Consider the following 13,814-nt stretch of genomic DNA (forward strand, 5'->3'; position numbering starts at 1 on the left):
AACAAAACATGTGTCTGGAACTCACCTACCGTGCCTTTAAAATAACTGTTTCCTATTATAATATATTTTAAAATGTAATTTTTTCCTGTAATGGCATTATAAATGTATTAGCGGTCACTTCTGATAAATGTAATTTGTCATTGCTGAACGAAAGTGTAAATTTTTTGGAGAAAAAAAACCGTACTGATCCCAAACTTTTGAATGATAGTGTATCATAAACGTATTTGTGTTTTAGGGACATGGATAGATGAACGGGAGGGATGCAGACAGAAAGTTGAAGTTATTAAACACACATGCACATATTTTCTGATATTTTTGTACGACTTCTCTCTGTTTTTGGCTGTTATCTCTCTGTTTCACAGATGTTATTCACACCGTGGGGCCGATAGTGCACGATTCAGTGGGGGAGAGAGAGGAGCAAGCGCTGAGAAACTGTTATTATAACTGTCTGCACACAGCAACTAAGAACCACCTGCGGACTGTGGTGAGGGTCTCACCACACACACACACTCATTACAGATTCAGACTTCATGTCTTGGCAGTGATACAACTACTTGTATGCAATTTTAACGGCCTACCGCAGTCTCGATCCTAACGCTACATGCACATAAACTCAGGTACATACTGTTAACATGTTAAACTCTCACCCTGTATCACTCACACCTCACGGCACAAGAATCAAAATGCCAGCAGTCCCGTCATAACACAGCAGATAACTCGCACTCCACCGGTGCCCTAACAATTTTTATATGAATCTACTAAAACAGTTGAGAGCTGTTTCAGCTTTATTTCTTTCGGGGAATGATTTATTGAAGACAGGTTACTGTATATATAAAAGATTTTAACAGTGCGCCAGCAAGGATAAAAATACACACAGTCACAGCTAAGATCTATTGTTAAGGTTCTCAAAAAAGAGCAAGCGATAATGTCTTATGAGGACTTCCTGTTTATCTTTATGAAACTGTTTTTTTGCTGTGAAAAAAGACCTTTAAGTGTAGTACTTCATCTAAAAAATAAAAGTTCACTCATCATTAACTCGCCCTCATGTCATTCCCAGTGTTATAAATACTTGTATTATTTTTATAATTATATCAAAGTATTTATTAATATTTTTTATCTAACTTTTATTTTACATTTTAATTTAAGTTTGTTTTAGTAATTTTATGTGCTCATGTCATTTTTATTAGTGTTTGTATAAATATTTTTTTATATATCTTTTGGTCATTTATTTAAAATTTTAGTAATTTTCTAGTTAGTTGCCAAGCCAACATTTCTGGCTTTTTCTTTTCATTTTTTACATTTATAAAAATTTACATTTTATTTCAGCTTTATTTCAATTACCGAAAAACGTTATTGACGCAGTGACAACAATAGTAATTTTAAAATATAATTTTTCTATGGAACATAAAAATTGTTGTTGTGCAAAAAAAAAAAAAAATCATTACAAATTTTACCGAGACAGATAATAATTAAGCTAAAAAGAATTACCTTTAAAGTGTCATTAAAAGTTATCCATTATATCATTACTAGTCTTCTGATAGCTTTGAAACAGAATGAAATGAATACAAAGGTCTTATTTTATTCAACATCCCCCATATCCATTCACTTATTTTGTATGGAAAAGTGGAAGCTAGGACGTTCAGCAGTGTACAGTAGCTCCTTTTGTGTTCCATGAAAGAAATAAAGTAATCCAAAGTTTTGAAGAACATGAGGGTGAGTAAATGACAGAATTTTCATTCCCTTAATTGATTTCAAAGTACTATATCAATACGTGCTGGGGTTCCCAAGACATTCCTTAGCAGAATATGCCTTTAAAAGCAGCAACAGTTCACTGTCCATTTGCTTTAAATTAAAGCTTTTGTTTCTAAGGTCCTTAATTCTCGGACACAAGTGGCTCGTTTGTCATTAGTAAAGGGTTGTATCTTTAATGGGTTGTAATTAATCAGTTTACATTCAACCTCCCTTGTAAAAGCTGTTTTTGTTGTGGTTTTGTACTAATAGGTCCACCAGTAAGTGCTTTGTAAACCTTCATTTCTTAATACAACACTTTTATTTAGAGAAACATTTACTGGTTTGTAGATAAGAAAACTAATTTTTCACACTTTTAATTATATAAAATTCAAGTCGTTATTTCTTTTTATGTCTCTCTGATGTTGATGTCTAGGCTTTCCCCTGCATCTCTACTGGAGTATACGGTAGGTGCAAATTACAGCGGTTTCTCTGAATCAATGTTTCCTTTTCATCTTTAATTGTTTTGTCTCACATCAATTATTTATATTTATATGTCCTTTATATTCATAGTCTATAAATGACTGTGTGTAATTGATTACAGGTTGGTTGATTTAGAGTCTTCAATGGACTCATTTATTATTAAAACCTATAATCGTTCACTAACCGCATTTATGAGCTAACATTTATGAATAACATCAACTTCATTCCCTGTGTTTATGACGCTCTATCTAACCAAATAAATGGTACGTTTATGAACCTCGGCTGTGTTGTGACCTCTGTGCTCATGCATGTGTTTTTATTTGTGGTTATTTATTTAGTAGGAAACTCATTTTAGGAATTCCGGGAGTGGATATCACTTGCAGTAGTATGAGGGATTTCCAGATTAAGGCTGGGATTAGACGGTCAGATTAGGAGAGATTAGGTGCGGGAGCATGTCACTGATTATAATCCCCCTTCTTCGCTATACGTGTTGAGATTAAACTAAAAAATAAACCCAGCAAACAGCTTCAGTTTGAAAACATCCACCATAAGTAAATCGTTTTCAAGTCTTCATGCAGAAAATATGGTCCCGTGCATCATTCAAAGTAATGTGTGTATCCGTAATAATATAAGGTTGTGTTGCTCTGTTGGATTTACTGGGTTTGGGCTGTCAGTTTAATGCATCAGTTGAGTGTGATTTAATTATAAAGAAAATAATACAATAAAATGAACTTCTATGAGACGCTGAAAAATGGCTAGATGCGATTGCCAAAGACGTCTGTATGTGTACGCCAACATTTAAAATATATAAAGCAAAAAAAAAAATCACCCTTTTATACTGTTTATCAAGTGCTTTCCTTTGCCACATTAATGTAATGCCTTGGAATGATCTTATTTGGATATAGTTGTGATTATTGTAATCAGTCAATCAGCATATTGCAATTTAAACCCCTTTTTTATGTCGTGATTTAACATTTGAATTGATTGAAAGCCCCAGTGTAAATCTGATGTGTATTGTGTTGGATGATGTGTGTGGTGCAGGATACCCGCCTGAACAAGCAGTCGAAGTTGCCCTGAGAACAGTGAGAGAATACCTGGAGCAAAACCACGAGAAGGTGTGTATGTGTGTGTGTGTGTGTGTGTGTCATTTCCCTGTTGGTGTTCTTTTCTTGCCATTGTTGTTATTGTTCGATGAGGAGCACGCCGTGGCAAACAGATGGTGGCTGCACAGGGACTTACTTTTCTGAGTCAGCATGCACCACACACACACACACACACACACACACACACACACATACACATATAACCTCAGTTTTAATTGGTTCCTAACGGAGCTTGTATAAGCTTTGGAGAACAGTACAAATACAAAAAATTCACAAATGAATTGACACAATCTCTGGTCCCTGTGAGTAAATGTGAATCCAGAGTAAATTTAACAGGAAATGAGCCATCAGGATGTCTTTGACAAAACTTCTGCACATCCCAAACTGCGGCGCCTCTCTGTCTCTGTCTCTCTCTCTGTCTCTCTCTGTCTCTCTGTCTCTCTCTCTCTCTCTCTCTCTCTCTCTCTCTCTCTCTCTCTCTCTCTCTCTCTCTCTCTCTCTCTCTCGCTTTATCCTGGTCACATCTGTCTTTTTTCCCCTCTCTCATCTCTCACTGATGTGTCTCTCCTGTCCTGAGCTTTCATCTCACTCTGCACCGCGTGTTTAGTCGCTCTCGCCTTCTTTTACGCTACAGATATACAAAATGACAGAGACACTCTAATTACAGCACACTAATTAACCAGCGCTTTGGTGCTTGCTAACCCCTCCACTTTCCATACGCATCGAGAGAATAGTAGAGAATGAAAGAGAGAGGGTACTTTTATTGGTTTGAATTTTTTATTATCAATTTTTTTATTATATTATTCAATTTACATTTTCATTATTTTTAAAATTGCATTATGTGGATCAAATCATTGTCTTTGAGGAGGTAATAAATATTTGGATACCAGTCAAAATCTGTGAATAAATGAACATTATTTATCAGTTATATGGAATATTCAGAGCCGATCAGCCCTATTGCAAGTTGCGTAGGGCCCCTCGTGTCAAAGCGCGTCAATCAAAGTTTACTATATCGATGAGAAAATTAAGCAGAACTATCCTTCTGGTCACGAAAAGAGAGAAAAAACACCATGAGAGTGAATTGCGGGAACAGCAATCAGGTCGACTTGTGTTCTCTCCTCTCCAAGTTTGTTAAGTTGATGTACATCTTTCCAGCAAAACATCTGTGGGGACCAGTACAATATGGGCGTGATGGCACTCCTCATTATAAGCGCACATACAAGTACAACATTCATTAAAACAAGACAATGATTATCTAGTCTCCAAGTCAGTTTAGTTACAACTCTGCAATAAAGCAAGATAGAAAGCAATGTATTGACATTAACTTGATTAAAATTTTGATTGGCTGGACATACTGGTCAATATGGATGCACATCGCTCAGTAAATAATAACCATCAAGTATTGCTTTTATCATTTAAAACACAGTGACATGCTATGACAAGCCATTTTAGCTTTTATTCATTCACAGGATGCATTTTTGATATCAATAATTAAATTTGTACTATTTAAAATGTGAATTCTTGATATTAAGAATGTACTTTCTCTAGTAACCATGTCTATTTCTGATATCAGGAATTACATTTTCATTAGTACTAGTTAAAAGGAGTGGGAGCACTGGGGTGTCAGGTGTGACTGTGTGGCAATGGCAAATGGTTTACATGGCTCATGGGTCAGGTAGGAGGGCCCCTTAACAGAATTTTGCTTAGGGCCCCAGGGAGGTCAGGATCGGCTCTGGGAATATTCAAAGTTAAATTCATACCACAGAAAATCATTTTGATGCATAAGGCCATGGTTTTTAACAGTGAATGTTAGGGGTAACTGAAAAAATAAGAAGGGGGTGCCTCCACGTCGCTGTGATTGGCTGATTACTCTGTCAGTATGATAACACTCAACTATTATGATCGCAGCCGGTCTGAAAATCGACCTGAATGCGTCAGGCCGGTGGAAATGGGCGGACTAATTAATTACAGACTGAAAAGCTCGCCCACTTGGACAAAACCACTCATGTCTGAATCAACTTTAACTTGAAAGGATGAAATGTGACTGAGCCGTTTTTTTTGTAAACACTTAGCTTAGTCAAATTAAATGTGCTCCTCCATGTAGTAACAAATAAAAGCTACACCAAATAGAATTTTTTTGCATCTTAAACATTTTAAAAAACTTATCAAATTGCTAAGACTTTAATATGATTTGGTTTAAAGGAGAACTCCGGTCAATTTTAACATTGAGCTCATTTTTTTGTACATTTGGAGTGCTGTCAATACAGAGAACAACGACAAAAATCGGTGTTGCCTACACCGAGTTATTCTATTTTTAAAATTTGCACCCTATTGACTTCAATGGGGCAAGTAGTAAGCCTGCTTTTTAGCCTCTTAACATCCTTTAAGTGTCATTACAAGTGCACAGAAAATGTGAGTGATTCCTTCCGAGTGAACACGGGTGGATCTGACTGCAGTAGATGTTAGAGATATTAATAAAAATGAAGTTAATTCAGCCAGCGCTCATACCTTTGTTTACATCCTGTTTTCGGTGGAAGGCCATAGTAATCGATTGTCGAGTTCACGCGCATAGGTTTAGTACCTATGATCACGCGCGTGAACTCGACAATTGATTACTATGGCCTTCCACCGAAAACAGGATGCAAACAAAGGTATGAACGCTGGCTGAATTAACTTCATTTTTATTAATATCTCTAACATCTACTGCAGTCAGATCCACCCGTGTTCACTCGGAAGGAATCACTCACATTTTCTGTGCACTTGTAATGACACTTAAAGGATGTTAAGAGGCTAAAAAGCAGGCTTACTACTTGCCCCATTGAAGTCAATAGGGTGCAAATTTTAAAAATAGAATAACTCGGTGTAGGCAACACCGATTTTTGTCGTTGTTCTCTGTATTGACAGCACTCCAAATGTACAAAAAAATGAGCTCAATGTTAAAATTGACCGGAGTTCTCCTTTAACATGAATAGTATGTTAATATAAACAAACATAATGGTCATATTTTCTTGTTGATGGTGTATGGTAAATGGTTTGCCATGTGCTTTTGACCCAGAAACCATGTAAACATCGAATGGAAAACTTAACCTCCTCTTTTCTGTAGTTCACTACACATGTGCATGTTCATAATGTTACAAATGCTTTGGCAATATAAAGCTTCATTTTGAATCTTAATCAGACAGACAAAGCGACCCAGCATGAGTGAGCCAGAGAGAGAGAGTGACATTTGGCAAAGTGGAATGGAAAAAAGACAATGCTAGACACCAAAGAGAGAAAAATGAGAGTGAGAGAGATTTCAGTGGCAGAGTAGGAGTGCTTGCTGGATGCAATGATGTGTTACAGGAACATGATTAGAAGCAGGAACAGCCCACCTGCCCTCACCACTGTTGTCATGGAAATGGAGGTTCTAGGATGCTGGCACAGATCTCAATGTGTTCTTTTTATGTTGTTGCTTGCCATGAAGCATTTGGGACTGGTGCTGGTGTTTCTGTCAAGGACAGTTAGGTCATTGGCACTGCGCCTCTCCGGCTAGAAAGACTCAGACATTGAAAGTATGCTAACCGATTGCACACAAGTGCTCTTTTTCAGCAGACCCTCTCTTCACACAAGACTGAGAAGCTAAAGGTCAAAATCTGTGAATAGGATAAATGAACATTATTTATCAGTTATGGGATATTCAAAGTTAAATTCATACCACAGAAGAAGAAAAAAATGACACATACCTCAGGTTGTAAACAACAAGCTAAAACTCTTTCACAGAAATGCACTTGCCGGGGATTATTTTCTCTGGAAATCAGCCAGTTTTATTTCATTCTTTAAAGCTATAGCAGGAATTCTTGAGAACAGAGTTAGAGTGTGTGGTAGTAAAGATAAAAGTATAGTTTCATTCGGGTGAAGATATATTATTACGGCTACGATTTTCTGATTTGTGTCTGTGTAGTACTGTATGCTTCTGCTGTGCAGTAGCAAAATCAGCTCAAAAGTGATATTCTCTATGGTCATTTATTTTTTATTTCTTGTCTCTCTTTCTGTTGTTTTTATCTGCTGTCAGCTGGACCGGGTCATCTTCTGTGTGTTTCTGAAGTCTGACAAAGAGCTCTATGAAACAATGTTGTCTGCATACTTCCCACGAGGTCTGTCACACACACACACAATGTTGGGTTTCCATGTTTTATTTGGACATAATGATTTTTATACTGTACAAACTGTATATTCTATCCCATAACCATAAACATACCATCACAGAAAACTTTCTTTATGATTTATGAGCTCTTTTCCTCATGGGAACCAAAAAATGTCTCCACATATCCACACACACACACACACACACACACACACACACACGCACCTATGCTTAAGGGCTTTTAAAGTGAATTCACCCAAACATTATTCTTTACTGTGCCATTTTCATTTTGTTTTAACATTGATTTGATTTTCTTAGCTGACATTTACAATTATTACATTTCATAATGACCCTTGATTATGTTAATTCTTTCTAAACAAAGTTTTCCCAGTTTACATATATATTTCAAAAATCAAAAGAATCAAAAGTATTTTTCACCATCAAATCCATCCATTTCAGTGAGATTACCAGACAGGTAATTGTTATTCCTGACAGTAACGCCAATGTATTTGTGTTTGTTTTTTCCTGTGTTCTGGGACACAGAGTACAAACTAGTGCAGTTTAAAGTTATTATTATGTGATAGCTCTACGTGTGTAGCCTGCACTGATAACAAACTAACACTGACTACATTAGCATTTTTAAAGGATGCAGTGTTTACATTGTTAAAAGAAATGAATTCAAAATCCGCACACTGACTAATTTAATATTTCATATTACTCAATTTTAACATCCCCAAACATATTGACTTATTTGCACCTTTTTTCATGTGTAATATGTTGCATGACGAACCTTGCTCTAATAATCACAGTTATGATATGGTGTTATTGAGATCTCACACAGTGGCTGAACTCTCCAAGCATTAGTGTTCTTGTAGACGTCTGATGCTGTGTGTGTGTGTGTGTGTGTGTGCTCTATTAGACCCTGTTTTTCACCTCCAGGTTCACCACCAAAGAGCAAATTATGAGAGGATGTCACTGTTGCTGTGGAAACGCCACAACACCGGCTTCTCCGCCACATCACTGTCTCGCTTTTACCTGATGCATCCCCTACAAGCAACAACAACAGCTGCCTGACACCACCTGATTTATTCATATCACCAAACCAGTGCTACTTGGATTTCTGTGATTGGTATCTGCTTTAAGTTGGGAGTCATACTGCTATTGGATTTGTGTTCATATTGATAACAATGTATGCTTATAAGTGGTAGTTCACACAAAAATTAAAATTCTGTCGTTTGCTCACCCTCATGTATCCATTTCTTCCTTGTTTTTTTTGTCCATACAATATAAGTCAGTGGGGTCCAATGCGGTTTGAACCCCAGTGTTCTTCAAAATATCTTCATTTGTGTTCAGCAGAAGAAAAAAATGTATGCATGTTTGGAACGACATGAGGATGAGTAAATGATTACTGAATTGTCATTTTTAGGTGAAACACAAAAAAACAGCTTTATATATAATATTTTTTAGTTAATTTCAGAAAACCTGTGCATGTCTCAAATATGCCATTTTCTCATTATTAATCCTTCCAGGAACAATTTCCTGTAATTATGTGATTTGCACTGCATTAACGTTTAAATGATAGAAGATATCCTACGTGAATATTGTTCATTGAGTTAAATAAAAATTGAATTAAGGCAATCAAAAAAAACAAAAAGAGTATGTCAGTGGTCGTAACACTTAACCTATAATGAAAGTGCACGATTTGTACTTCTTCAATGTACTTTCTGTCTTCCTCTATGATAAAAGACCCTCATTAAAGTCAACTCCTCTCTCTGAACTAATGGCTGGGGCCGCTCTTAATGCAACTTTCATTAATTACACCGTAAGCCTTCAAGTTAATAGTATAATGTCAGCAAATGGATTTAGAACAAATGAAATATTTTGAAATATTAATGCAGATTGATTTTGTTCAATTCCTCGTTAAAGGAGAACTCTTAATTGTTATGAGACGTTTTTTTCCACACTCGTATCGTACGATTTGAGCATCTTTCACAGCCCTTTCCAAAAAAAGATGAGTATCCTTTCATCTCAACATGCTGCTGTATCTGTGAAAGAAAAGAGAGAGTGAGGGAGGCAGATGAAAAAGAGAGGGAGAGGGAGAGATGAGTTTAATAAACTCATCTCAAGCAATTTTCATTTTTTAATAAGCGACAGGCAGCTCAGATACTGTCATCAGGCAAGCTTCTCCAAATAATGAGAGCGGAGGAGAAAAAGGGAGCGCAAGAGAGGGAGGAAGAGCTCAGCAGAGTAATTATCCTAAATCCAGACTTCATCACCGTCCCATCAGCACTTCTCTCTTCCTTTCCTCCCTGTTGCAATCCAGCTCTGTCCCTCTCTCTAGCCCTCTTTAGTAAAGTGTTATTTAATTAGCTGTACTGGCACAGTGAAAGCAGCCAGTGTGGGGTCGCTGCTGAAATAGTAACTCTTCAGTGACGATTACACTGGAGTGCATCTTACACGCCAGCAGCAGAACCACAGCAGATGAGAGCTCCTCTTCTCTTTTTTTGCTGCTCTCTCCCCTTATCTCTCTTTCCCATGCCCTCGTGTGCTCGTTTTCAATGATCCTATCGTCTCTCTCTCTCTCTCTCTCTCTCGTTCCCTCCAGCTGCGTTCTGTGTGTATCGTCAGGCTCATAACCCCAGATTCTGCCAGTCAAACGGAGCTCGCTATCACTGGCGGCCATGCCATTTCATCCTGGTGTTCTGTCACAGTTTCTAATCACTTCAATCTGGTTTAATCTTGTGGGTGAAACCAGGAGTGTCATAGGGTTTTTAGAGCCAAGTGGAATTTGATTGTGACTTCCCAAATTTTGGGGGATTTTTAACCCTCTGGGCTTCTTCGGTCAAAAATGACCGAAAACGTATACATTTTGACATGATTCGGATATGTTAAAGGGTCGTAAAAAAAATAGTCACACTTAGCTTCCTCCCGGTCAAAAATGACTGACATAGGAAATGAATGGGAAATACGAAAACTCAGAGAAACTTTTGGTGGTACAAACTACAGATCAGCCACTGTGCAGAAAAAAAAGTGCACAGCAATGAAGGGGTGACACTCTAAAACATCAAGAGTGCAAATAAGACACCCTCCCCCCCACACACACACAAACACACACACACACAGAGAGAAATTAACTGGTAAGACTGAAACAGCAAATTTTGCTCCAAACTATATAAAAATGATATACTCATAATAACTCCAAAACTATAGCAAGGAGAGTCAAAAGGTAGGTATCGTTTGAAAGAACTCTTTTTAATTTTTTTGAAAATATAAATTACATTACATTTGGACATTGTCCTGCAGAGAAACTGCGGATAAAAGACAATATATATATATAATTTTTATTATGATTTTGCATATCTTTCTTATTTGTCATGGAATAACTCAGGAAGGAAATAAGGTAGAAGGAAAATTCTTTTTTAGTGAAGTCCCCCTACATGTTAGCTGCATCTGGATAAAAAAAAAAAAAAAAATGTTGGACAAAGGAATCAAAAGTTACAGTATTTGTTAAAGAGATAGCCTTTTTGTACAGTCTTTGACACCCCCTCATGGGCAATTTTTTCTCCATGAAGAATATCTTGTCATAAAAGCAATAGATTATGTTAATTTTGGGCTCATTTTAATTGTAATAATATGCTGTAAAAAATGAAGTGCCATTTTCAATGATCTGTGAATGTTTCATGAGCTGTATGATGTTTTTGACACATTGCAGTACATTATTTTATAGATTATGAAAAAAAAGAAATGCTATTTATCAGCAAATAACTCAGCAATACTTACGAGTTTCTCAAAGTGGATACATTCACTGTAAAGTTCAGACTCTAAGCTTTCAAACGACATCAACTTTGTGTTAATCAAGGCAAGATTTTTGAAAAATATGGTAATGAATATTTTCGCAGCTAGGTGGCGCCTGCTGGCGGTACACTCGGTTTTAGAGGGATTACTCAGCACTCTTTAGGAGTTAATAAATGTAATTAGATGCATTAAAAAGCTGAGATGCTAAGATTTAAAATGATATATAATTTGTGCTGTTCCATTCAGTGGTTGCTTAGTAATGAATTTTTTTCTTTCCGAATGGGAATAAATCAAATAAATAAATAAAAAAGCTATAGGCCGCCTATAGGCGGTTATAGGACACGACACATATTTATATATTTTAAAGCCACTAGATGGCGCTCTTCTCACTTGAAATTTTTTTTTTTTAGGCCTGCACTCTATTTTGATGTGAAATTTTGCATTTATTGAAAAATAAAAATAAATAAAAAATATATTAATTCTAATGGAAAAAATAGCTCATAAAAATTATATAATTAATGCAAAGTATCATAAAAAAACTCAAAAAATTCTAAATAATAATCAGAAAATATGATAGAACAAAAATATATTTGATTGGTTATCCTGGGAAAAAATAAAGTTAAATTTTAAGGCTTCGTCCGTTTTTGACCGGGAGGAAGCTAAGTGTGACCCATTTACGAAGAAGCCCAGAGGGTTAAGTTGCATTATTATTGTAGGTTTAACGGTGTGTTGTCTTAGAATGTAAATTTGATCAGTAGGTAGGCTAATATATAAATTGCATTTGCGTATTTTTTTTCCCCACCCTCATGTCACTCAAAACTCTCAGGACTTTTACTTTCCTCGTTGATCACAAAAGGTGATCATCGAAATGTCACCGCTAATGATTTCCAGACAACGGAAAAGTCGCACTTTTGTTCAATTTATTTCAAAGTGCTGCATAAATGCATGTGTGAACAAGCAGAATGCTCCGTCCTCGCTCGCTTTGTCGTCAGCAACTGGCCTGACATTTACTTTTTTAAAACATGCTCTTAAAATAAAAATGTCCTTGTTTGGCTTCTATTTGGGGGTTCGAGAAAGTAGGTAAAGTTTTATACTTGGATCAGCACCAGCATTACTTAAAGAGACTTTCACATTTTGTTCAACAACATAATTTACACAGTTGCAAGATAAGGATTGAAAGCATTTAGGACTACAAACTGTACAGCTCTATAACAAACATGCTGTTTTGGGACACAGGCTCCAGCAAAATAAGGTAAGAAGGAAATTAAAAGCAGCTTTTTTTGCAGGTGGTTTACATAACAGGATTTAAATATTTTTCTATGCGTGTTTTTTCTCTCTTTTTTTTAGTAAAAATGTTTACACTGCAGTTGGCACTAAGTTAAGATGCTAAGTTATTGTTTAATCATGTTTAATTAATGGCATTAAATGAGTTACTGATAGTACATCAGCAATTTAAAGCCACCATATTTCTTTATGTAATATTTCAGTTTATAATACATGCATTATTATTTTTTTATTCATGTATCCTGCTCTACATCTTTTCTTGTTCAAAAAGCCATTTCACTCTTATACATCACAATAAGGAAGAAGAGACCATCTCAGCTTCCATTTCATGCTGACTTAAGGTGTAATGTACATGTAGGCTAAAAAAAACCCAGCAAAAAGTGAAGTTGAAATGGTCTAGAACCACCCTTAACCAAGTGCATATTATATACTACATTTCAGTATATGTACAGGCTCTTATTCTATTGCATTTGTTCACACATAAATAGAAAGACTGGCTCTTTAGTGTAAAATAAAGTGTGATTGTGTCGCTATAGGCCCCACAAGTCCCAAGGTAATCCGTTAGTCTGTAAGATAACTAACTACCCATGTATGAACTCCCCCATAGGAATCCAAAGCGGGTGAGCCGGTAAATGAGTGTCAGTGTTGGAGTCGGATGGGCTTAGCAGGAGCTGGTTGCTGATGTTTATGGATGCTGGAGGAGATGCTGGCGTGGGGGGCTGCTTGTGAAATGAAAATGGATCTTTAGCAGAACCCAGGACACTCTGATGCCCCTCAAGATCAATTCACTGATTTACTAGCTGAAAGCCTGTCAGAGCCAGAAACACCAGCGTTAAGGGGAGTAGATGATAAACACGGGGTGGAGGAGAGAAGGTAGGGGGAAGGAGACCTCAGGACTTTTAAAGTTACACATGAGGAGAATGTTCATCAAAGAATATAGTCTGACTTTTAAAATGTACCAGAATTTGCTCTTCTTCTCGGAGGCGCAGAGTGAAGGTGGATTTAGGTAACAGCCTTTCTGTGCATCAATAACATTCCTTTAATTAAATACACTGTTTACTTTTGTTCTTCACCAGTAAACACTGCAGCTGACACATTGTGAGAGAATTATTTTTAGTGAAGCATCGGTGAAGAGTTAAGCTGCATCTCCTGCAAAGAATCTACCTACAGCCAGCGTGTCTCTTTGTTGGTGTCTACTGAAATATTAAAGATGTTTACTGTATTGTGTGAGAGAGGTGATATCATCTCTTTCTGTCTGACAAATGTGTAGCGTAGCCTAGGCTATATCTAATTTAATT

At 36.6% G+C, this 13,814-nt stretch overlaps 1 protein-coding gene across 3 annotated transcripts in view; it reads left to right on the forward strand.

Annotated features, from left to right (window-relative positions):
• The window catches only part of macrod1 (mono-ADP ribosylhydrolase 1), a 61,811-nt gene extending 52,595 nt beyond the window's left edge, over nt 1–9,216 (forward strand). The window contains exons 6-10 of one of the 3 annotated variants that reach the window (XR_014629736.1): nt 236–484; nt 2,165–2,195; nt 3,253–3,326; nt 7,366–7,447; nt 8,377–9,212. Coding sequence is in view for 2 of the 3 variants with exons in the window: in XM_084429597.1 (XP_084285723.1) it covers nt 363–484; nt 2,165–2,195; nt 3,253–3,326; nt 7,366–7,447; nt 8,377–8,402 (335 nt within the window). In the remaining variant the exon portion in view is untranslated. Of the gene's footprint in view, nt 1–235; nt 485–2,164; nt 2,196–3,252; nt 3,327–7,365; nt 7,448–8,376 lie in introns of all 3 variants that reach the window. The other 2 variants (XM_084429597.1, XM_084429598.1) reach the window with 2 other exon arrangements.
• The last annotated feature ends 4,598 nt before the right edge of the window (nt 9,217–13,814 follow it).

Source organism: Rutilus rutilus (genome assembly GCF_951802725.1).
Source record: "Rutilus rutilus genome assembly, chromosome: 14".
NCBI lineage: Eukaryota > Metazoa > Chordata > Actinopteri > Cypriniformes > Leuciscidae > Rutilus > Rutilus rutilus.